The sequence below is a fragment of the Taudactylus pleione genome, unplaced genomic scaffold (genome assembly GCF_031769625.1).
Source record: "Taudactylus pleione unplaced genomic scaffold, aTauple2 ptg001400l, whole genome shotgun sequence".
NCBI classification, from domain to species: Eukaryota; Metazoa; Chordata; class Amphibia; order Anura; family Myobatrachidae; genus Taudactylus; species Taudactylus pleione.
Window position 1 is genome coordinate 57304 of NW_028285800.1, and position 24006 is coordinate 81309.

The following is a 24006-nucleotide window of genomic DNA, read 5'->3' on the forward strand; positions in this document are numbered from 1 at the left end:
TGTGCTACTCATTAGTACCATTAGGTATTTAAAGGAATATATATATACAGTGAATACATTGAGATAGCAATAGGTAATATGTTGCAGGGCACTGACTAGCAGAGACACATTCTTCTGTACTAATCACCAGTCTGTCCACCCCTCATGAGTCATTTTCCTTTTCACAGTGAAGATGGAAAACCAGCTTACATGTAACAACAGTCATTTACTTTATAATAGATAATGACGACTTGCATGAAGTAAGGAAAAGTAACCACCCAAAATCTCTTAATGGCTGGCAGATATGGGTCCAGCACATTAAACGGCTGCCTGGCTAGGCCATGCTGACAGTGAAACTTGTGCACCTCTACCCCTGTATGACGTACCAGCACACAGCTTTCCTTATTTAGTTACACCTTTGTGGAAAAAACAGCTTCAGGTCCTAGCAGAGGTGATAACAGGTGAAATGGTAGTATCACATGTGCATGAGATGAAGGATAAGGATGCTGTTCGGTTATAGTTCTTCTCATATGGATGATGTGGATTTACTCTCATCCCATTGCCAATTATGTTGAGATGAAATTAGCATGACAGTGATCTTCTCTGTGAAAAACCAAAATCTGGTATGGGCAAAGATGCCAAGGCAGCCACACGTGGGGCATTGTGTAACACAGCAAACCGTGCAAGCAACGAAGAAACGTGCATCTAATAAATGACTGGCATAAAGCAAAGTCTGATGCGTCCTTAAACTTATTTAGGGAAAACTTTATATATATATATATATATAGATATAGATATATATAGATATAGATATATAGATATAGACCTGGGGTGGCAAACCATTGCCAACTGTACACAATGTAAATTCATGTCTGTAATCAGTGAGGACAGAGACTTAAGTACATTAGACAACCAATTTTGGAGAGTGTTTACCAATTTCTGCTCATGCTAGTAGATGAAACACCCACTCTGCAAGATAATCAAAAGTTACTTGGCCAATCTAGCAGCACACAAGTGATACTGATACTGCAAGCCAAAAGTCATCGCTTTGGAAATAGTTTAAGAGACACTGAGCATATAACAACAGTGCCAGCTGTGTACATGAAAGGTTACTAGTTCATGTTGGCAAAGAACGATAATCCTAATCCAACAATGCAGATGGAAATACAATGCTAATTAGGATGAATATGTACAAGCTGTTCAATAAGGGACTGAACTTGTACTGGAAGTCGATTCTGACACTAGAAGACCTCAGCAACCGGAGTAAATCTTTGCAGGAGACAACTGAGATCGCTCTCCATTACCAGCTGTAATGAACACTATACCTTCGAAATTAGTGGCGTCTCATTTCCAGAACTAATTTGCTGTTAAACAGAGATACGGAATGTACCTAATCACAATTATGTTTCAACTTAAGCTCTACCTGTCTACATCAATGTTGTTACCAACAGAAAAGTGTCTGTACTCAGGTTCATGTCATAACTTGTGACTATGGCTAGTATAGGAATTTCCCCACTCAGCAGTTAGTATAAGGGAATTGGTATGAATTCCCGGCGGCGGCAGCCCGACATCAGCAGAGATCCCGGCAGCAGAAGCCCGACAGCGCTGGAAATCCCGATCGTGGATAGGTAAGTATTGTCTAACCTAACCCTAACCCTCCTTAGGGGTGCCTAACCCTAACCTCCCCCCCAAGTGCCTAACCCTAACAACCCCCTTCCCCGCTGCCTAAACCTTAGTCCCCCGGGGGGGGTGCCTAACCCTCCCTCCCCCTAGCCTAACCCTTAACCCTCCCGGGGGGGTACATAACCATAAGCCCCCCCAGGAGCCCTAAACCTAACCTTACCCCCCCTGCGGCTGTCCGCTCGCGGCGCCCAGCATCACTACGATCGGGATGCCGGGCGCCCGGCATCACTACATCTAGACGCCCAGCATATCACCCTTGCCGGGATATGACAGTCGGGAAGCCGGCTGCCGGTATTTAGGCAGTCGGCTTCCCGATTGCATACCAGTATAAGAGTCCTCCAAAAAAATTCCACACCATTGTCATCATCACGGTCCTTGGCTATCATCACTATCTTCATTACTATTGGTTTCCACACTGTCTAATGAAAAACTGGGAAAAAGTCCAGCAAACTTACATTGGGATCACAAATCCCACACTGCAAATGAAACTGTGGCTTGCATAAATTATCAATTTGAGCATGGGATAACATCTATAGATTAGAAATAGGACATCTGATAATGGAATGAATAAACTGTTTGCTTTGTGGTCTGGACAAGTACCACACTTTTAGCTCATGTGCTTAAACAGAGAATTTTGCACACATCAATAAATTGAAGTAGGTTAGCAAGCAGTTTAATTTTAAAAGTAAAAGTACAAGATATGCTCTTATCTAATTACAAAGTAATAACTTGCCACAACATCAGCAGCACACGTGGTCTGCAATTAGATGGTATTCTATCTTGGCTATGTTCGATAAGAGAAAACAGAAGCCATCAATGACTAAGTCATGGGATGTGAGCCACGCCCCTGTTGTACTTCTTTGGACCACTTTTGGTAGGTACTAACTCCTACATACTGGGAAGACCCAACAAGAGCTGCCGTTTTGTAGATGCTCTGACCCAGTCGTCTAGTCATCACAATTTGGCTCTTATCAAAGGTGCTCAGATCCTTAGGCTTTCCCATTTTTCCTGCTTCCAACACATCTTTTTTTTATTTATTCCATATGAGCATATTGGCTGTATAATCGTACAGTAAGTAGCCAAGGCAAGTTTGCGGTTTCAGTGTTTTTAGAGCTTTGTGTCAGATGTTACTATGGTATACTGACGTACAATTACAAGCATTTCATAAGTTTCCAAGGCTTTTATTGACAATTACATTAAGTTTATGCAAAGAGACAATATTTGCAGTGTTGACCCTTCTATTTCAGGATCTCAACAATTCGCCCTGCATGCTGTCAATCAAATTCTGAGCCACATACTGACTGATGGCCGCCCATTCTTGGAGTTTGTCAGAATTTGTGGGTTTTTGTTTGTCCATCCACCTCTTGAGGATTGACCACAAGTTCTTAATATGATTAAGGTCTGGGGAGTTTCCTGCCATGGACTCAAAATTTAGATCTATTGTTCCCCGAGACACTTCGTTATCACTTTTGCCTTATGGTAAGGTACTCCATCATCCTGGAAAAGGCATTGTTCGTCACCAAACTGTTCTTGGATGGTTGGGAGAAGTTTTTCTTGGAGGATGTTTTGGTACCATTCTTTATTCATGACTTTACATGACAGTAAAGAATCCTGAGACCATTCATGTGTGGGGTTGCTTCTCAGCCAAGGGAGCGGGCTCACTCACAATTTTGCCTAAGAAAATAGCCATGAATAAAGAATGGTACCAAAACATCCTCCAAGAGCAACTTCTCCCAACCATCCAAGAACAGTTTGGTGACGAACAATGCCTTTTCCAGCATGATGGAGTACCTTGCCATAAGGAAAAAGTGATAACTAAGTGGCTCGGGGAACAAAACATCTAAATTTTGAGTCCATGGCCAGGAAACTCCCCAGACCTTAATGTCATTGAGAGCTTGTGGTCAATCCTCAAGAGGCGGCTGGACAAACAAAACCCCGCAAATTGTTACAAACTCCAAGCATTGATTAAGCAAGAATGGGCGGCCATCAGTCAGTATGTGGCCAAGAAGTTGATTGACAGCATGCCAGGGCGAATTGCAGAGATCTTGAAAAAGAAGGGTCAACACTGCAAATACTCTTTGCATAAACTTAATGAAATTGTCAATAAAAGCCTTGGACACTTATGAAATGCTTGCAATGTTACTTCAGTATACCATAGTAACATCTGACAAAAAGGTCCAACAACACTGAAGTAGCAAACTTTGTGAAAACCAATACTTGTGTCATTCTCAAAACTTTTGGCCATGGCTGTACAATATGACAGAAATAAAAAATGCTAGGCTATAATAAGTCACTAACATTTTATCAAGGATAATACTGAAGCTAAAGACAAAATCTAAAACAAAATACCAAATAAATCTATGGCACTCTAATAGAGCACAGTAATAAGTATACACAACTGTATAAAAACTACTGCACTTTATGTGGGAATTCAAGATTTGTTTTATGTATTTTGAAAATGTGTAAAAATAAAATACAACAAGGTGGAAACATAAATCAGATAATGCTGCGTAACAAGTAAATGCAATGTGTACACAACTAGAAAGCAGTCTGTGCTACAAATAGTATTTGTCACATAATCTAACAGAGAACATAGACAAACATTTCCCCTAGATATGAAGCTTTTGCGATATTGGACGTTATTTATTGGTGAATCTCTATCGATTGGTTAATTCACTTTTTTTTACAGCAAGTCTGAAGTATAGCTGAATTGCTTTACCCATCTCTACTAACTGGCTTCTGTTCACCCTGATTTCAAAAACATAAAAAAAAAGTACTCGGTGACTGACAATATATTAAAACACATTTCGATAGATGCGTTCCTGTCATCTACTTAGGAAGCAGAGGAGAGTTGCACCCATCAACAACCAGTTTCAGTCATGCAGCTTTAAGACACGAGTGCATCACTGGACTGTTACAGGCCCAGGGTGTACAGACAAATCAGGAGCAGCTCTGGACTGCAGGATTTCAGTATTAGATGACTCATTTAAAAAACGCTCACCATGGCTAAAAGTGATGAAGTGTCCAAGGGTTGAGGAAGACTATAGCATCCAGGCACAAATGTACTTTAGGATGCATAAATACTATTTTTAAGATGACAGAATAAAAAAAACAAGAAAACAGTCCAATGTTGGATATTACATGGATATTACCTTTAGTTCCTCCTCAGTATTTGCAAAATTGGCTTGTTCAAGTGCAACTGCATCTTTCACATGCTTTATCTCCTGGTCCTTTTCTGCAATGCTGCAAGGACAATAAAACACCCCCCATTACTTGCACAGCCCTCAAACACCACTAATACTGCACCATAAAGACAAGGAACTCTGATACTATATGTAACAATACCAGCTTCTTGAAGATAGATCTTCAGAACTGGAAATACCAGCAAAAATATGAGATATGGTAAGAACTTACCCTTGTTATCTCTATTTCTACGAAGTACATAGGGTTCCACAGGATACCTTGGGGTATAGGTGTGACGTCAGTCGCAGGGCACCAAAGAGTTAAGCTTTCAGCCTCCCAGGATGCACTAGGTCCCCCTCCTATACCCCGCCCCCGGGCCAAGGCACCTCAGTTAGTTACCAAGCCATAGGCCGGAGGAGGAGAAGGAAGAGAGAGAACAAAGATCTGGACACATACAAGATTCACATTCTCACCAGAGGGAGACGGAAAACCGGTGACCAGAGCAAAGCCCATCTGCAGCACAGGTGCGACAGGGCGGGAGTCCTGTGGAACCCTATGTACTTCGTAGAAATAGAGATAACAAGGGTAAGTTCTTACCATATCTCATATTTTCTACTTCAGGGTCCATAGGGTATCCACAGGATACCTTGGGGATGTCCCAAAGCAGTATCCTTTAAGGGTGGGGACGCTCCTGTGCAGAAAGGAGAATCCGCCGCCCGAAGGAAGAATCCTGAGAGGCGAAGGTGTCAAACCTGTAATACCTCACGAAGGTATGGACAGAAGACCACGTAGCAGCCTTGCAGATCTGAACTGCCGAGGCACCACGTCGAGCTGCCCACGAATGACCCACAGACCTAGTGGAATGAGCCTTCAGAGAAGGAGGGACCGGTAGGCCTTCATGAAGATAAGCTTCAGAAATAGCCATACGGATCCAGGCTGCCAAAGTTTGCTTTGAAGCAGGCCAACCCTTTTTACGGAAGCCATAGAGGACAAACAAAGCGTCCGACTTCCTAAACGAAGAAGTGCGGTCAACATAAGTCCTTAAGGCCCGCACAACATCCAAAGAGGCCTCACCCACGGAAAGACCCGGTGAGTTAAAGGCCGGAACAACTATTTCCTCGTTAACATGAAACTGGGAAACAACTTTGGGAAGAAACTCGGGCCGAGTGCGGAGCACTGCCCTGTTCCCATAAAAAACCAAGAAAGGGGGTCTACAAGAAAGAGCCCCTAACTCAGAAACACGTCTGGCCGAAGCAATGGCCAGAAGGAAAACAGTCTTAGCTGTTAGCCATTTAAGATCCACTGAGCCCAGTGGTTCAAACGGCGGTCCTTGGAGAGCCCTCAGGACCACAGCCAAATCCCAAGGCGCCACAGGTGGAACAAAGGGCGGCTGAATGCGGAGAACACCCTGCATAAAGGTGCGCACATCCGGGATTGTAGCAATCCTACGGTGAAACCAGACAGATAGGGCCGAAACCTGTACCTTCAAAGAAGCAAGGCGAAGCCCATGATCTAGTCCCGCTTGCAGGAAGGCGAGAATCCGAGACAGACGAAACTCCCGCGGTGCATAACCTCTCGGTCGACACCACTGGAAGAACGTATGCCACACGCGATGGTATATCCTCGCGGAAGACGGTTTCCGAGCTCGTAACATGGTACGCACCACAGAGCTGGAAAACCCCCGGGACCTCAGCATGGCCGTCTCAACAGCCACGCCGTCAAAGACAGCCGAGTCAGGTCCGGGTGAAGGCAAGGACCCTGAGACAGAAGGTCCGGTCGTAGCGGCAACCGCAAAGGACTGTCCACGGACAGACCCTGAAGGTCTGAGAACCAGTGCCGTCTGGGCCACGCGGGAGCTATCAACAGGAGCGTCCCTCCTTCCTGTTTGAATTTCCGGATTACCCGTGGAAGAAGGGAGACCGGAGGGAACAGGTATGCGAACCGGAACGTCCACCGGACGGACAGAGCATCCACCAGAGACGCCCCTTCGTCTCTTGTGCGAGACCCGTACACCGGCAACTTGTTGTTGTGCCGGGACGCCATGAGGTCGATTTCTGGAAGACCCCACCTGTCCACCAGTAGTTGAAAAACGTCCGGGTGCAGGGACCATTCCCCCGGATGAACGTCCTGGCGACTTAGAAAGTCCGCCTCCCAATTTAGCACTCCCGGGATGAAGACCGCTGATATGGCCGGAAGATTGCGCTCCGCCCAAACCAGGATCCGAGAGACCTCTACGAGAGCCGCCCGACTGCGAGTTCCTCCTTGCCTGTTTATGTAGGCCACGGTGGTAGCGTTGTCCGACTGGACCTGCACCGGGCGACCCTGGAGAAACCGCTGTGCCTGCTGGAGAGCATTGAAGACCGCACGGAGTTCCAAGATATTTATTGGAAGCTCCGCTTCTGTCGGCGTCCACCTGCCCTGGAACAAGTGTGGACCCGAAACTGCTCCCCAGCCCCGAAGACTGGCGTCCGTTGTCAACAGGACCCAATTTGGAACCCAGAACGGACGTCCCTTGTTGAGGTGGGTCGTCTGTAACCACCACGCAAGGGACAGGCGAACCTCCTGGGTGAGCACAATCGTCTGGGACTTCAGAGACTGAGGCAGCCCGTTCCACTTGGACAGGATCAGGTGCTGCAGAGGTCTGGAGTGAAACTGGGCGTATTCCACCATGTCGAACACCGACACCATGGAGCCCAGTAACCTCATCGCCGAGTGTAAGGACACCCGGCGGCTGTGCAGGCAACTGCGCACCCTTGACTGTAAAGCAGAGATCTTGTCCTCCGTCACGAAGATCCTTTGCTGTCCCGAGTCCAATAAGGCTCCAAGATGCAGAATCCTCCGAGACGGGATTAGAGTGGACTTCTGCCAGTTGATTAGCCAGCCGTGCCGTTGCAGCAGTGCAATGGTCAGGTCCAAGTGGCGTAACAGGAGCTCTGGAGATCCTGCCACCAATAACAGGTCGTCCAAATACGGCAACATGCGGACTCCCTGCAGCCGCAGAGAAGCCGCCATGACCGCCATCACCTTGGTGAAAACACGTGGTGCTGTTGCCAGGCCAAAAGGTAACGCCCGAAACTGGAAGTGGTCGCTGCGGATTGCAAACCTGAGGAACTGTTGATGGCGCCAAAGAATAGGGACATGCAGGTAAGCGTCCTGTATGTCCAATGACACCAAGTAGTCCCCAGGTTCCAGCGCCAGAATGATGGACCGTAGGGTCTCCATCCGAAACTTCGGGACCCGCAAAGACTTGTTGAGTGCTTTGAGGTTGAGAATCGGACGATATGACCCATTGGGTTTCTGTACCAAAAATAGATTTGAATAGAAACCCTGGCCCCTCTGGGAGAATGGAACAGCCACTATAACTCCAGCCTGGAGCATAGTGTGCAATACCTTCCGCAGCTCCGTAGCCTTGTTCCGGTCTGATGGGAGACCCGTGGTGAAGAAGCGAGCCGGGGGTCTGTGCCGGAAGGAGAGGGCGTATCCGTGGGAAACCACCTCCAGAACCCAAGTGTCTGTCGTAGTGGTCGACCAACACTGGGCGAACTGTAGCAGGCGGCCTCCCACCCTGGGATCCCCCAAAGGGAGGCCCGGACCGTCAGGCCGCAGGCTTGTCATCTGGCTTGGGGGCCGGACGTCTGGTACTCCATGCCTGCTTCCGGGGCTTGACCGATTTCTTAGGGCCAGCCTGTCGAGGAAACGACTGTGGTTTGGGCCTGCCCTGGGCCCTAGATGACCGAAAGGACGATGGTCCCGAACCAGAAGGAGCAGCGGCCGACGGGAGAGAAGCAGATTTGGCTGCCGCCAGCGTGGCCACAATCTTATCCAGATCCGGACCGAAGAGAACTTCTCCGGTAAACGGCAACGCTTCCAGACCTTTCTTGGAATCTGCGTCCGCCTTCCAGGATCGCAGCCACAAGGTGCGACGAGCAGCTACCGCTGCTGAAGAAATTCTAGACACCAGAGTACTAATGTCTAGAGCCGCCTCGTTGATGTAGGTGGCCGAATCACGGAGATTGCCAATCAACTCCGCCTGTTCGGCCGGACAGTCGGATTCAAAAGAAGCCTCTAATGAATCCGCCCAGCGCTCCATCGCTCTGGCAACCCAGCAAATGGCCATAGCCGGCCGTGCTGCCCCCTCTGCAAGGGAATAAGCGGACTTCAGGCAGATTTCTACCTTGCGGTCCGTAGCATCCTTAAGGGAGGACATGGATGGCATCGGCAATGTGGGACTACGGACAAGACGGGTCACGTGAGAATCCACCTGTGGAGGGGATTCCCACTTAGCAAAATAATTATCCGCGAACGGATAAGCCACCGCCAGGCGTCTCTGCGGCTGGTATCTTTTGCCAGGTTGTTTCCACGCCTCCTCTAAATGGTCCACCAACTGACCCGAAAGAGGAAAGACTGTGGCATCGCCCTTCACATCTTTGAAAAAGGCATACTTAGATTTAGCCGCTGGGGGAACTTCGTCCTCAATCACCAAGGCTGTGCGGACCGCCCGAATAAGTCCAGGAATATATACTTTGGACTTAGCATCAGCGTCCTTAGTATGGAGAGGTTCCTGATCGTAAGGATCCAGAATCTCCCCATCATCAGACGTCCCTTCGTCATCCTCATAAGGAGCGGACAGAGACGCCACCGGCCTTTTATGAGGCCGCATCACAGACTCCCCTTGCAACACATCCGACAAGTGCTGTACAGAACTCGTCAGGGAGTTAACCCACGCTGGCTCCTGAGAACCCGGGAGCGGGGAAATAGGGAGACTGTGGGGTACCACCAATTGTCGTGGGAACCCCTGCATGGGTGACGACACCACAGACTGCTGGGACAAACCCCTCGGAGTAAACGCGGGCTGCAGAGCTAACTGGCCCACTAAAGCTGTTAACGCCTGAGCGAAACAAGCCCAGGGCGGCTCCTGTACCGGTGCTGTAACCGTAATAGGCCGCGCCATGGACAAACACTGCCGGCAAAGGCCCTCCGCGCTACCCTCCCCCTCCGCTAACGGTACTTTGCACGTGGTACACTGTAGCCGGAGGGGAAAATCACTTTCAGACATGATGGCACCACGTATGTGACCTCTCTCACCAATTAAGTATTAAATAGGCGAGAGACCACCCTGCAGCACCGCACCGCAAGGGCTTTAGCAGAAGAACAGGGACAGTAATAAAGCTGACAGTTTAGAGAAGAAAAGTTACAGGCAGCAGCGCTAGCACAGTCACATACAATGCAGAGAAATAACAATTCCTGCACTAACAGCGCTGATTACTCAACTACACAGACACAGGGCCTGGTAGGACACAGCGCTGCATACACAGACCTGAGCCACAGCGGAGGAGAGGTATGCGGGGGGACCCAGACCACGATGCTTCCGTCCAGCGCTTCCAGCAGCGTTCACCATGCGTTCTGGAGAAGATGGCCGCCGAGGAGCAGAGAGGAGGCTGGCCTGGGGGAGGAGCGCTGCCACAGGACCAGTCGGCAGCATGCAGAGAGGGCTGTGTGCAGCGGGGGAGGCGCCGGCTGTGAGACAGGGAAGGCGCGCTCCCCTGGCATGCATTTAACCCCTGGGACGCCGCAGCGCTACCGCTCTGCTGCGGTCCGCTGTCCCAGGGGGTAGTGGAAGCGCAGGTTGGTCGCCTGGCTCCACGCTGCAGCCAGTCCCCAGGGAGCCCCCTGCCTGGGGACTTAGGACCATGTGATCAGCGGGGACCCACCGCTTACCTCTGTCCCCCTTGAATCCGGCCATGGTCCGGAGCATCTGGGGTCACCGCTAGCTGTGACCCCAGACGCCCACCAGCATCCCCGGATCAGTACCGGCGTTCTGGTACCGGCGGGGTGTAGGGAAGACAGCATGGACGTCAGGACTGACTGTCCATGCTGTACATCCAGATGTGCAGCCACAGCTGCACTGAAGAAAAAGCTTCAGGGGCTCTTCTAGCCCCCACTCCAACAGGTGCACCCGACTCCGGCCGGGCACCAAACTAAACTGAGGTGCCTTGGCCCGGGGGCGGGGTATAGGAGGGGGACCTAGTGCATCCTGGGAGGCTGAAAGCTTAACTCTTTGGTGCCCTGCGACTGACGTCACACCTATACCCCAAGGTATCCTGTGGATACCCTATGGACCCTGAAGTAGAAATACTCAATAATGCTCACTTTAGATCAGCCTTGCCAAGTCTGCCGTATAATACTGAGCACATGAAAAACACTGTTCTATAGCTGAAATGCTTTTTTAGTGACAAGTGCAGTTATACTTTAACCCATAGGTTCCCAAACTCCACCATTACAGTCCAGGTTTTAAGGACATCCATGCTTGAATCCAGATGGTTAGATCAAACTACTGAGGTACTAATCAAGTCACATGCACTCAAGCATGGATATCAGTAAAACATGTACTATAAGGGCGGAGTTTTGGAACCCCTGCTTTAACCTTATGTAATGCAGATTGTGCAGCCCTTACTGTAATCCTTATGCAAACACAACAAGATATATTTTCATCAAGTCTAAAGAAGGCGATTATATGACTGGTTGACATTGGCAACAAGCTTTGTCCACAAGGTCAATGCATTACTAAGAAGAGTATATTTACTAAGGTGCGGGTTTTTAGAAGTGGAGATGTTGCCCATATCAACCAATCAGAATCTACTTATCATTTATCTAGCATCTTCTAGAAGATAATAGCTAGAATCTGATTGGTTGCTATGGCAACATCTCCACTTCTAAAAACCCGCACTTCAGTAAACATACCCCATAGTCTTTAAATGTTCACAAGTCTTTATCAGCTCTTCTTCCACATAGTAGTGAATACTGGAAAAATCACTGACCAACACAAGTAAGGCTGAAAATGACGTGTGGCATGGATTGCTCTCTCTCCATATCTACATATTCATGGCACAGGAGATACATCAATAAATTAAACCAAAGCATTAGGTGGCAGCAATAATCTTTTAGGCACTGTGGGTAAAGAGAATTAAGTCAAACATGCCTGCAAGCTTGTACTACTGCTGATTTTGTGGCTGTAATTTTGTTTTTCTTTGTAAATCAGGCTGAAATAGTTATGTACGTAAATGTGATCAATTACTTACACCATCAAAAACTATTTCATATTAAAGGGAACTTACTACATTTCTGATTGGTGCCTTTGTTTGAAAAATGAGGTTGCTTGATTAACTCATGCCCCATGATTGTCTTAGTAGAGGCACCTGGAATAAGCCAGCTGAATATGATCCATACAAAACTGGGTCACCTTTGCCTTTCCTCCAGCATGTCACAGCTTCCCGCACTCTGGAGCAGTAAAGAAGGCCCAAAGCAATGACATGGAGGGTAGCGCTGGAGATAGCCTCTCTTCAACAAATAAAGTTATTATTATGTGAGGCGGCAGCGCTTATTCTAATACTGGTCCAAGACTCCAGGAACTGTGACGGCAAGAGCACTGAGTGTCACAGGGTGTCCCAGATATGCAAAACACACAATGAGCCTCTGCTAAATGAAAAGTGGAAGCAATAATTTTTAAACTGACCAATCAGCTTTCTCTAGTAACCAAATACATAACTAAATAAAAAATCCACTGACAATGATGTTAGTTTCCATTGCGGAAAAATGAAAACTGGAATCGGCCACTATTTAAGTGTCTCCTCAAACACAGGAAATTGTGTCATTAGTGGGGAATTTGTAGAACAACTATTTTTACTTTAAAACATCAACTTGAATGTGTTTTGGTAACAGAATTAAAATGGTGCATAACTTCTACAGGTGACAGTAACTGGAGATAATGCTCGGTACTGCACAGGAAGCCGCAATACTACACATATTTTCATATTCAAACAGGCTTCATTTCCTCATCAGATAAACATACCTTTTCTGCAGTCTTTCAACAAGGACCGATGCAGAAGCCTGTGAGATAGAGATATGGTGTAAACATTGCCAAACAAATGACATAAGAGTCCCTGCCATTAAGTATTCATGCAAAAAGTCCTGATGTACCAACTCCAGAATTCTGTTCAGGTTTTGGCAAAATACTAAGTGCACAACCTGATTTCTGATTAGTGAGCTACTGCTTCCATAGTCTACAGAGGCAGCCATTTTGTGGGTTGTACCAATATGCAGTCCATCTTTTCACTACAAAATAGTGAAATCACTGAGGCGATAATACTGGGTAATGCAATGAATTGGCTGCAGACACTAGTCTTTGTAGAACTATCTAATGTTCCACTGTCTGCGTAGAACTATATAATGTTCCACCGTCTGCTATTAGCAGAAGAGACAGCTGCCCTAAAACATCCAACTTCTCCTGCAGCAAGAGAATTGTCCAATAGTGGAGTGCCTGTACATAGTGCTACTATTGCTTCAGTTGAGAAAGGCTGGCTAACTGACGTGTACGTGTCTGGAGAGTTATGCTATAATCTGACAAAATGACACATGTATATTTCTCTTATATGGAGGCTAGAGACCTCTGTAAGGCAGTGACACCTTTATCTCAGCGTTTACCTGGGACTGTATTTGTGAAATGTATTTCTGAATCTGAATGTTCAGCGACTCGTTCTGTTTCCTTAAGTCCTGCAATGAAAACAAAGTAAGTTGTTTGATTAAATGGAATCCTACATCGGGCAGCATTTGTAGGATAGAATGTTTTATATTGTTTTTTTTTTATTTTGGTTTTGTTGAAGATTATATGACTAGACCAGAGCACTTATTGGATGCTTACTTCAAAAGTGGTTACACAGCGGGTGCATAACAGATGGAGTGAGTGACTGTAGAGCCAATCAGAGCACCAGAATGATAACAGCAGCACAAGTCCCGAGCATCGTGTAGGTTGATGTGGAACAAGGATGCTTACCTAAGAGGGAAAGCATATGCTGGACATAGCTATATGCAACCTCCTCCTACTGAACAAAGAACATATGTAGTTCCTAAAGAGAGAAAGCATATGCTGGACATAATTATATGACACCTCTATTTGTGACACAAATGGATCCATTGTCCAGCTGAGCTCTGTAAGCAGATTTTTCACCTTTACTGATTATCGGAACTTTCCTGCAACTTGAATGCTCCCATACCAGAGGTTCCCAAACACTGTCCTCAAGACACCCCAACAGTTCAGGTTTTAGATATATCCATGGTTGAGCACAGGCGGTTAAATCAAATTGACTGAGGTGCTAATTAAGTCACCTTTGATCAAGCATGGATATCCTTATAACCTGGACAGTTAAGCTGGCTACACATCTAAAGATTATTTGTCTAACCTTCCAACTAGTTGATTGGTTGGATTGAAAGTCTGGTAACGTATGGGAGTAAATGATGATCAGCAATTTGCTCCTAAGTGCCAGAAAACAAATGAAAATGGTCGTCAGACAAGTTTGTTAAATTTTGATCTAAACAATTTGTTCAAACAATAGTTTTTGTCCATTTTCCGGAGTTTGGGAGCAAATTGCTCATGGTGATTTGCCTTCATAAGTTACCAGATTTTCATTCCAACCAATCAACTAGTTGGCTGGTTGGACAGATGATCTTTAGATGTGTGGCCAGTTATAGAGTGCCTTGAGGGCCAAGTTTGGGAACCTCTGCCCTATACATTGAAATATTTACATTACATATAATGTTAATGTGTCTAATGTATCTGTAGGACCAGAACACGTGGGTGACCTCACCCAGTAGACTTATCAAATAGTTAATTCTTATCTAGGGATTTTTCCGACACTCACCATTGCTAAACAAAACTCCGTATAGATTCCAATGTGTGATATTCAGGAGCCAGACAGGAGATGTGCATAAATAAAAATCACTGCTGGGTCTTCTACCTTTTCTAAGTCATTTCTATTGATGTGAACGGATGCAGAACTTCCCCGACTCCTGGCTACTTAGTTCTACTTTATTTTGTCCTCTATGAACTATGAGCACTGTAAAGTGGGACAAAGGCGGCACAAGGACTCTACAGGGCAGTGATGGGCCGCAAGAGGCCCTACGAGCCATCCCCTGCAGCCCCCCCCAACTTCTTCCTGCTGTACTGCTGTACTGTGAGATTTGCTTGTTATAGCTTCTAACACTTCCTTCCAAAAATAGGGTGTCTTTTCATAAGTATATTTCCTTAGCTTATTATGGAGATTATTGGTAATGTTCGGCCCTTTAAAAGGTTAGAGGGTGTGGCCCCTGAAGCATACCATGATGCCTCTCAGTGCTACAGAGTACCAAAAATAACATTAATGTTTACATCACCTTCAGCTCCTCTCCGCTGTTTGCAAAATTAGCATGTTCAAGTGCCAAAGATTCCTCCATCTGTTTCATCTCCTTATCCTTCTCTGCAATCCTAAAAACACATGAAGGAATGTTACATTTCTAATACTGAAGGTCTCCACTAGTAAAGCCCCCTGAGACACTGCCGATTCCTATCATTTTTAGGTCGGAATCGCCAAACCGAGATTGTCCAACAGGTTGGATTTTGCCAATCACCCAACCCAGGCATCGGCAGCATGGAAAATTGCCCCAATTAATTACTGATGTATGTAACCCATTACAGAACAAATGCTACACGGGTCACAGGACTGACTGACAGCAAATCATTACTGGGAAATAAACTACCAAGACTAATCGCTGTAAATCTAATATGCACGTTCATCCAAAACAAGTAGCATCTAACAAAACTCACTCCTGTATGTAAATGTTTACACAACAGGGGTTTCGTATTTGTGTGGGAACATTATCTAAAGCGGCCAGGATCCTGCAGTGTCATCCAGCAGGCAAAGGCTGCCCACATCTGGTAATGTGGCCCAAACACCTCGATCAATGATAACTGGCGAAAATTGTGGGGTAAAACTACATGTTCATGTGATCTACCACTGGCAGCATGTTGGGGGTAGCACGCTACATGGCCAGGGAGCAGGAGAATCTGGCAGGCATTTCAGATTGCTTTTAACTTCCACCAAATTTTTTAACCCAGGTACACACTATAAGATATATTGGGCAATCTTGCAGTCCGCGACCAATCTGCACGACCATCATATAGGGTGTACACCTAATCTATCCTTTATACACACTACATCGTCCCATCTGATGTGTAGCACGACAGATGGCATATGCATTGTGTGATGTGGTAACATTAATCCTGTAATGATATATCGTATCATCGTATGGCGCATTGTGTACGCGGACACAATATATCAGAACGGACAGCCGCAAGATCACCGGGTTGTTCAACTGTGTACCCAGCTGTAAGATCTGCGTTTGTTTTGGGAGACAAAGCATTGCCAGTCTGAAGAGAGACATCAGGAGTGTGCACCAAACAGCCTGAATGCCGAACCAGTGTCAGCTTTTGGGATCGAGCGTCAAATGAATGACAGGCGCCAATAAAAACCGGAAGATATCCAGATGCTTAGCTCTGGCCAGAACACTTACGTGTGTGACCAAAGTAGACACCGATTCAATCATTCAGGATCTTTTCTGCAATAACAGGCTGTGGAACCCATTTGATGATGTGCAATTTTATCCTTGAACTAAAGGTGACAACATGCTTCAATCTGTCAGAATAATATTGTACTAAAACTTACGCTTTATGCAGTTCATCCACTCTGACTGAAGCAGAAGACTGGAAAAGAAAACACACACAGGTATGTTTGTAATCAGTATGGACCATTATATTCTACTTACAGGATGAAGACCTGAAGGGACAACTGAAAACGGGTTGGGTACGAGATGCAGACGCTCGGGAACCCGGGGGTCAGATTCCCGACGCCAGCTTCCCGACAGGATCGCAATCCCGACAGAAGGAGGTAAGCATTCTCTCCTTCCCCTCCCTGCAGCCTAAACCTAACCCTCCCCCCCCAGTGCCTATACCTAATCTCCCTCCCCTCTAGTGCCTAAATCTACCCCTAATCCTCACCCTGACCCCAATAGTTACTGTTGGGATGCCAGCGATCAAATGCCGGCCCAGGGACTCTGACAGTTGTCGGCATGCCGGCGTTGGCATTCTGACAGCCAGGATAATAACTACATCCCCTGAACACATCTGGTGAACATAATAAAGATGTGTAGCAATTACTGCAAGACTCAACTAGATTTAAAGGGGCCCATAAATCAGCGCTGCAAATCCCCAATACATCGATGTTCGGCGATCAGTCTGGGAACCAGGGAAATTCTGCATGCTAAAATTCCCGATAATTTTTGGGTCAGACTCAGTAAATCAGGGAAATCCAACATTGGGAATTGCGGCAATCATTCACATATGTGTGAACCCCATTAGATGCGTGCTGAGATGCATACTCCCCAGAATGGTCTGCTACCAGTACCAGAGAAGGAGACATGGAATAAAGAGAGCATTTTGTGCAATCAGAGAGGTGAATTTAAATCTCATATGAAGGGACAAGAGAGATAATAAGCCTGGTCACTAAGCTCTATAATGGTAATGGATATTTAGATTACTTAGGGGTCCTTAGACTATTTTCAAGTATTTCATTTTAACTTATTATCCACTACCAAAATCTGCTCCTATGATACTGAAGTTAATTGGTAGTCTCTTTACCTGGGCTTGCATCTGAGAATGGTATTTCTGAATCTGAACATGCAGTGCTTCATTTTGCTTCACCAGATCCTTACATAAAGGAGAGAAAACAAGAGTGACTTGTGCTGTATAGAGAGAAGGAGCCATACGTAATCAAAGTTGCCCTGACCAGTTTAGGCTATTGGCAATGAAGGACCAAAACAAGGGTTTCCCAATATAAACCAGAGTGTGTGTGTAAATAAATTATATATATATATATATACACATATATACACACATATATATATATACACATATATACACACACACACATATATATATATACACACACACACACACATATATATATATACACACATATATATATATACACACACATATATATATACACACATATATATATATATATACACACACATATACATACATATACACACACATATACATACATATACATACATATATACATATACACACACACAAACACATTTGCAGGTTTTAATCACAGAACAGTTTTCATACACACCACACATCCATCCTATTGGGACTCAAAATACTCTGTCACTGACAATACATACGAAATATAAAATAGCAGCTTCTAGAGCAATTGCAGTCTGTCTCAAAGTAAAATATATAAAAGGGATGTTACTGAGCTGTCCTCCAAGACATGATGTCAGATTGTGTACTTATGCTGGTTAGATGTTGTAGTTCAGGGCTTTCCGTATGGCTGTCCATGACCCAGAGGGGTCCTCAAGGGGTTAATATTTGCGGAGGTCTATAAGCAAATACTTCACCAAGCCTCTACACGAGATAAAAGGACACACACAAAGACCATTGGGTCAATGTAGTACATTGACTCCACTCACTGGGAGGTGCGTGCTACGTTAGATATAAATATGGAGAGTGTAAAGATGACTGGATGGGGCTACCTAGGTCAGTGTGGGTCTATTAGAAAATGTGAAAAGGCACACTCATGTAAACAGAACATTTCCTGGCACCTGCAATGAGACCAATGCTCCAACCTGAGTGACCTCACACATCTGTCATTAAGTCATTCAGTGTAAACAGCAACAACACAACATTTTGAGGACAATACACACATAGTAAAGATTGTTGTCTGTAAGCGAGCCATTGACCCTTACAAAGAGCAGCAAACGAAGGTGAACATCCTGAACTACAGTACCTGCACCTGCATTTGTAGGCTGCCATCCTGCCCAGCATCCATAAGCTGCATGAGTCGCTGCTCCAGCTGCTGGTTTGTCACTATGGTGTCTGTGAGTTTGCTGTGGAGACTCTGGACTTCGGCCTCCTTGGAGATCAGCTTTGTCTGTAGATCTGTGAAGGGAGCAGGCAATGCTTGGCACAAGCAGTACATAACATATAAAACAGGGGGGTATGCTTTATTGTATTTATACCGCAACATTTCTCAACAAGTATGAAATGGAAACCCAAACCTGAAGCAGAGAAAGGAAGTACTCACCTTGTTGGGTCATTTCCATATCGGTCATTCTTTTTCTTAGGTATTTTTCAACTTCTTCCCATCTCCTCTCTGCATCTTGCATCTGAGCCTAGAACACAAGCCAGTGATGTATTATACCTTCATTCATACTCTGTCTCTCCCCCTCAATCTCTTTCTTTCACTCTCAATCTCTTGCTTTAAGGTGCGTACACACTAGACAATATTTTACACGATTCGCCCAATTTCGATGCATCGGAACGAAAAATTGTGTAAATATGTCCAAATCGTGAGTGTCCACTCACGATGCCGATTTTTAGCACCATATTGTGTTCTGGCGTGCCGGGGAGAGTTCAAGGAAAATCGCTCACAATATCGCATTGTGAGCACATCGTCTAGTGTGTACGGACCTATTTTTACTAAGGTGCTGGTTTTTAAAAGTGGATATGTTGCCCACAGCAACCAATAAGATTCTACTTAACATTTATCTAGCACCTTCTAGAAGATAGCTAGAATCTGATTGGTTGTTATGGGCAACTTCTCCACTTCTAGAAACCCGCACTTTAGTAAATATACCCCTTAAACTATTTTGAGAGAGAGAGAAAAAGAGCGCGAGAGAGAGATTTTATAATAAATGTGTGACTAATTCACAAGTAGTTTACAAAGTTCTGCACCTTTAGCCCAACCGCCATCTGCTCCTGGTTCTTTTTCTGCAGTTCCTCCTCTGCCAAGCTACTGGTTTTCTCATTCAATTCTTTGACAAGCCTGGCATAATCCTGGCGAAGCTTGTTAAGATCACTGGATTGCCTGTCAAAAAGAAGGCAAAAAGTTAGTAAAAAGTATATTGGGGAACCTTATCCGCAGGTAATTGGGCAAGGAAAGTGGTGTTGCACTTGCATATCAAACCGCAGCTGTTTCCTCGTAAAGATAATTAAAGTAATTCTGATTGGTTGCCAAAGCCAACAACACCTTCTCAGCAGTTTTTAAACAAGTCACCAACTGTACAATATCATATGATGCGTTCATCAAACAGTACGGAGGCACTAGACCTACAGTATATCAAAGTACAAACATAGTAATTTAGTCTAACAGTAATAAAACAGTTATAAAAGCTATTTAAAAAGATGCAGATTTGTTTAATGCTTAATTTTTGCAGTCTACAGTGTTCTATGGGATAATTACTCCCAAACCTAAGCATTCAGTCAAACCCAGTTGCGAAACATCACATTACTGGGGTCCAGCATTCACGCAGTCCCAATGGATCCTTACAGTTGTGGTGTCTTCTGTGCTGCTCAGTTGGGTCATATGTGCTCCCCACCTGAAGGGCTTGTCGGTGGGCAACACGCTGGTTGTCTTAAAAAAAAATCAGACAGTCTGCAGTAATGAAGAGAGTGTAACAGGCATAGTACAGTCATCCTGGCCGCTAATTTTTTTGCAGACTTTTTGCTGGTTTAATAGATAGGGGGACCCCTACGCAAATTTTTTCCCCCCTATTTTTAAAACCAGGACAGGCTCAGCAGCCCAGTGATGGATCCTAATATATGGGGTAACCCTACTCGTTTTTTACCCCGTATTTTTAGGAACCGGGACTGGCTGAGCAGTCCGACGCTGGTTATGCCTTTTGGGGGGCGGACCTTTATTTTATATTAACCCTTTACATAGTGTTTACATGTAGAAACACTCACAAATCACACTGATCTATGTATGTTTCTGCCCAGCTCACAGCTCAGGAGATGGTCTATTTGAAACTTCAATTTAGCTGCGAGTTTGCTACAATTACACCCAAGATTGTAATCTCGAATCTTGGTAAATCCAGAGTTGCATCTTTTTCATGAAAAGTATTTCAGAGTTTGACCAATGGTGAGTTCATTTGAGTTTGCAATCTCCCCCGAGTTTATCAGTGAAAAGAGAGAAATCTCTCCTGAGGTTGCCTTTAGTAAATTTGCGAGTTGAAAAAAACGCCTAAACTCACCCGAGATTGCAATCTCGGACCAACACGCATCTTAGTAAATTTATCCCTTAGTGTCAACAGACCTGGGGCTGGCTGAAACCATTGTTGGGGGACCCCCTCTCTATGGGTACCCCCCCTTCTGGTTCCACCAGACCAGACAGGCAAAGCCCAGTGCTGGTTACCTTGAAATTAGGGGCATGGCGTCTCCATTCATGATGGTCCAGTTGGTCAGACAATAGTCAGTTGGTTAGTTGGATGGTGTATGGCTATCTACTACATGTGAAAAAGTTTAAATAAAGGTGTGGAGAAACTTCTCCTTGTTCTGCAGGCACAGTCTCTTTACTGTCGTTGGCCAGGTGTGAAGTAAACTCAATAGCCGACTTTGTTGCCATCTGCCATATTTGCCCAATATCGCTCATCACAGGCTGCTTACATGGAGAATTATTAAATTTTGATAGTTAGCTCATGACTTCATTGGGGTGCAGATGTTTTGCCATGTAGTAGATAACGAAATAATGGAAAGAGTCCGCACAAGCAATATCAAAGTTCTTTAGGAGGATGACATGTAGAATATCGAATAAAGTAATAAATACCAACATAATGGTCTATCTCTTACAATAAATTCTGGATGACACTAGGTTGGTGGTGCGCCCACAAAAATTTGTGCAGTACACATGTGAAAAAGTGTAAGTAAAGAACAAAAACTAGAAAAAAAGACAAATATGTCTGTGTGGGCGCACTCTTATAACAGATTATGGAGATAATAAATAGAAGAAATTAAAACTTGACTTTTATTTTTTAAATTTACTAAAAGAAATTCTCTTCAGTATGACATATCACATTTAATAATAAATCAGCATATTGATCCAATGATCAAAAAATTCAGAGAAAGGAATAACAATTCCAGGTGATACAGAGTAATTATAACTTGCATAGAAGAGCCTATAATATTAATGTAAAAGACAGAATCTAGGTCTTATCCACATTGATCAGTATGCAAAACAAGCAATGGTATATAATGTTAGCAATAAGCCAATGCCTATATGCAAAATGCAGGAAAATTGGCAAACATTAATACTAAAATGAAAGGATCTCTAAGGTCCTGTTACTATAATTAAAGTCCACAGTGGACACAGAGACACCACATACAGCAAATACAGATTCTGACTGACAAAAATAAATAAATGAATATCAAATGATTATCAACAGGACTGATAGTATCTGTCAGATTGACTGAAACTGTATATATCAGTCCTGTTGATAATCATTTGATATTCATTTATTTATTTTTGTCAGTCAGAATCTGTATTTGCTGTATGTGGTGTCTCTGTGTCCACTGTGGACTTTAATTATAGTAACAGGACCTTAGAGATCCTTTCATTTTAGTATTAATGTTTGCCAATTTTCCTGCATTTTGCATATAGGCATTGGCTTATTGCTAACATTATATACCATTGCTTGTTTTGCATACTGATCAATGTGGATAAGACCTAGATTCTGTCTTTTACATTAATATTATAGGCTCTTCTATGCAAGTTATAATTACTCTGTATCACCTGGAATTGTTATTCCTTTCTCTGAATTTTTTGATCATTGGATCAATATGCTGATTTATTATTAAATGTGATATGTCATACTGAAGAGAATTTCTTTTAGTAAATTTAAAAAATAAAAGTCAAGTTTTAATTTCTTCTATTTATTATCTCCATAATCTGTTATAAGAGTGCGCCCACACAGACATATTTGTCTTTTTTTCTAGTTTTTGTTCTTTACTTACACTTTTTCACATGTGTACTGCACAAATTTTTGTGGGCGCACCACCAACCTAGTGTCATCCAGAATTTATTGTAAGAGATAGACCATTATGTTGGTATTTATTACTTTATTCGATATTCTACATGTCATCCTCCTAAAGAACTTTGATATTGCTTGTGCGGACTCTTTCCATTATTTCGTTATCTACTACATGGCAAAACATCTGCACCCCAATGAAGTCATGAGCTAACTATCAAAATTTAATAATTCTCCATGTAAGCAGCCTGTGATGAGCGATATTGGGCAAATATGGCAGATGGCAACAAAGTCGGCTATTGAGTTTACTTCACACCTGGCCAACGACAGTAAAGAGACTGTGCCTGCAGAACAAGGAGAAGTTTCTCCACACCATCAATGGAAAAAAGATAGACCATTTCTCCAGGCTACTGACCACATCAGGGGCTTCTCCTAACACAGAACATAAATCTGCAGACAGATGCGTTCTGGTCACCTATGGCCATGTGAGCACAGGGTAGGGTGAGCTGGTCATGAAGGAGCCTCATTAGAACAATGGGTAGCTATAGTTCTGTTTATGCAAATATTATGCATTTTAAGACATAAAAGCAGATATTACACACAAAAACAGAAGAAAGGACATACTTGCTTTCCATTTGGTTGGTGGCCGAGCTCACAGCATCTCTGAGGATACCATTCTCCTGTTTCAGGTGAGCAAGCTGGCTTTCCAACTGCTCGCGGACTTGCTGAAACTAAACAAATACCACAAATTAAGTCCTTTCATGCGATAATGTTACGTACGTATACAAAAACAGTTTCATTTACAGAAACTCAGCAACAAGCCACTGTTATATAACACCATATTGCAAGTCTTAAAATGACGACAAACACCAATGTAGACATCTTCATACATGGAGAATACTGGTAAAACACACGTGTGTGTGTGTGTCCCTTGTGCCACTAAAAACAGCTCTGACCCGTCGAGACAAGGACTTCACAAGGTGACCTGTGGTGTCTGGCACCAACACGATAAGTTACGAGGCGGGGGCCTCAATGGCTCAAAATTGTTTTTCCAGCACATCCCAACAGATGCGCCATTGGACTTAGATCTGGGGAATTTGAAGGCCCAACACCTTGAACTCTGTCATGTTCCTCAAACCATTCTTGAACAATGTTTGCAGTGTGGCAGGGAGCATTATCCTGCTGAAAGAGGCCACTGCCATTAGGGAACACCATTACCATGAAGTGGTATACTTCATCTGAATGTAAGCTCTTACGAGCAGGGCCCTCTACCCTCTTGTGTTTCTCCCTACTTTAGTTTCATCTACTTCTTACTCACCACTAGGGCACCTAACACTTGATTGCTTATGCTCTGTTGCTTATCTGGGTGTTATGGTCGCTAATGTAGCAATATATATTATCCATGTCCTGGTCCTGTATTGTATTGTTCTGTAAGTCGCTTGTCTACAATTTATGTACTTTGTAAGGCGCTGCGGAACA

General features: G+C 44.4%; 1 protein-coding gene across 1 annotated transcript in view; it reads right to left on the reverse strand.

Moving 5' to 3' along the window:
• The window catches only part of LOC148442740 (kinectin-like), a gene marked incomplete at its 3' end in the record, with an annotated part of 175896 nt that overhangs the window by 55751 nt on the left and 96139 nt on the right, over positions 1 to 24006 (reverse strand). The window contains exons 9-18 of the mRNA XM_088463544.1: positions 23152 to 23258; positions 19460 to 19592; positions 18810 to 18897; positions 18513 to 18664; positions 17351 to 17419; positions 16380 to 16417; positions 15052 to 15142; positions 13327 to 13395; positions 12695 to 12732; positions 4815 to 4905 (exon numbers count right to left, since the gene is read on the reverse strand). Coding sequence (XP_088319670.1) covers positions 4815 to 4905; positions 12695 to 12732; positions 13327 to 13395; positions 15052 to 15142; positions 16380 to 16417; positions 17351 to 17419; positions 18513 to 18664; positions 18810 to 18897; positions 19460 to 19592; positions 23152 to 23258 — 876 coding nt within the window. The remainder of the gene's footprint in view (positions 1 to 4814; positions 4906 to 12694; positions 12733 to 13326; positions 13396 to 15051; positions 15143 to 16379; positions 16418 to 17350; positions 17420 to 18512; positions 18665 to 18809; positions 18898 to 19459; positions 19593 to 23151; positions 23259 to 24006) is intronic.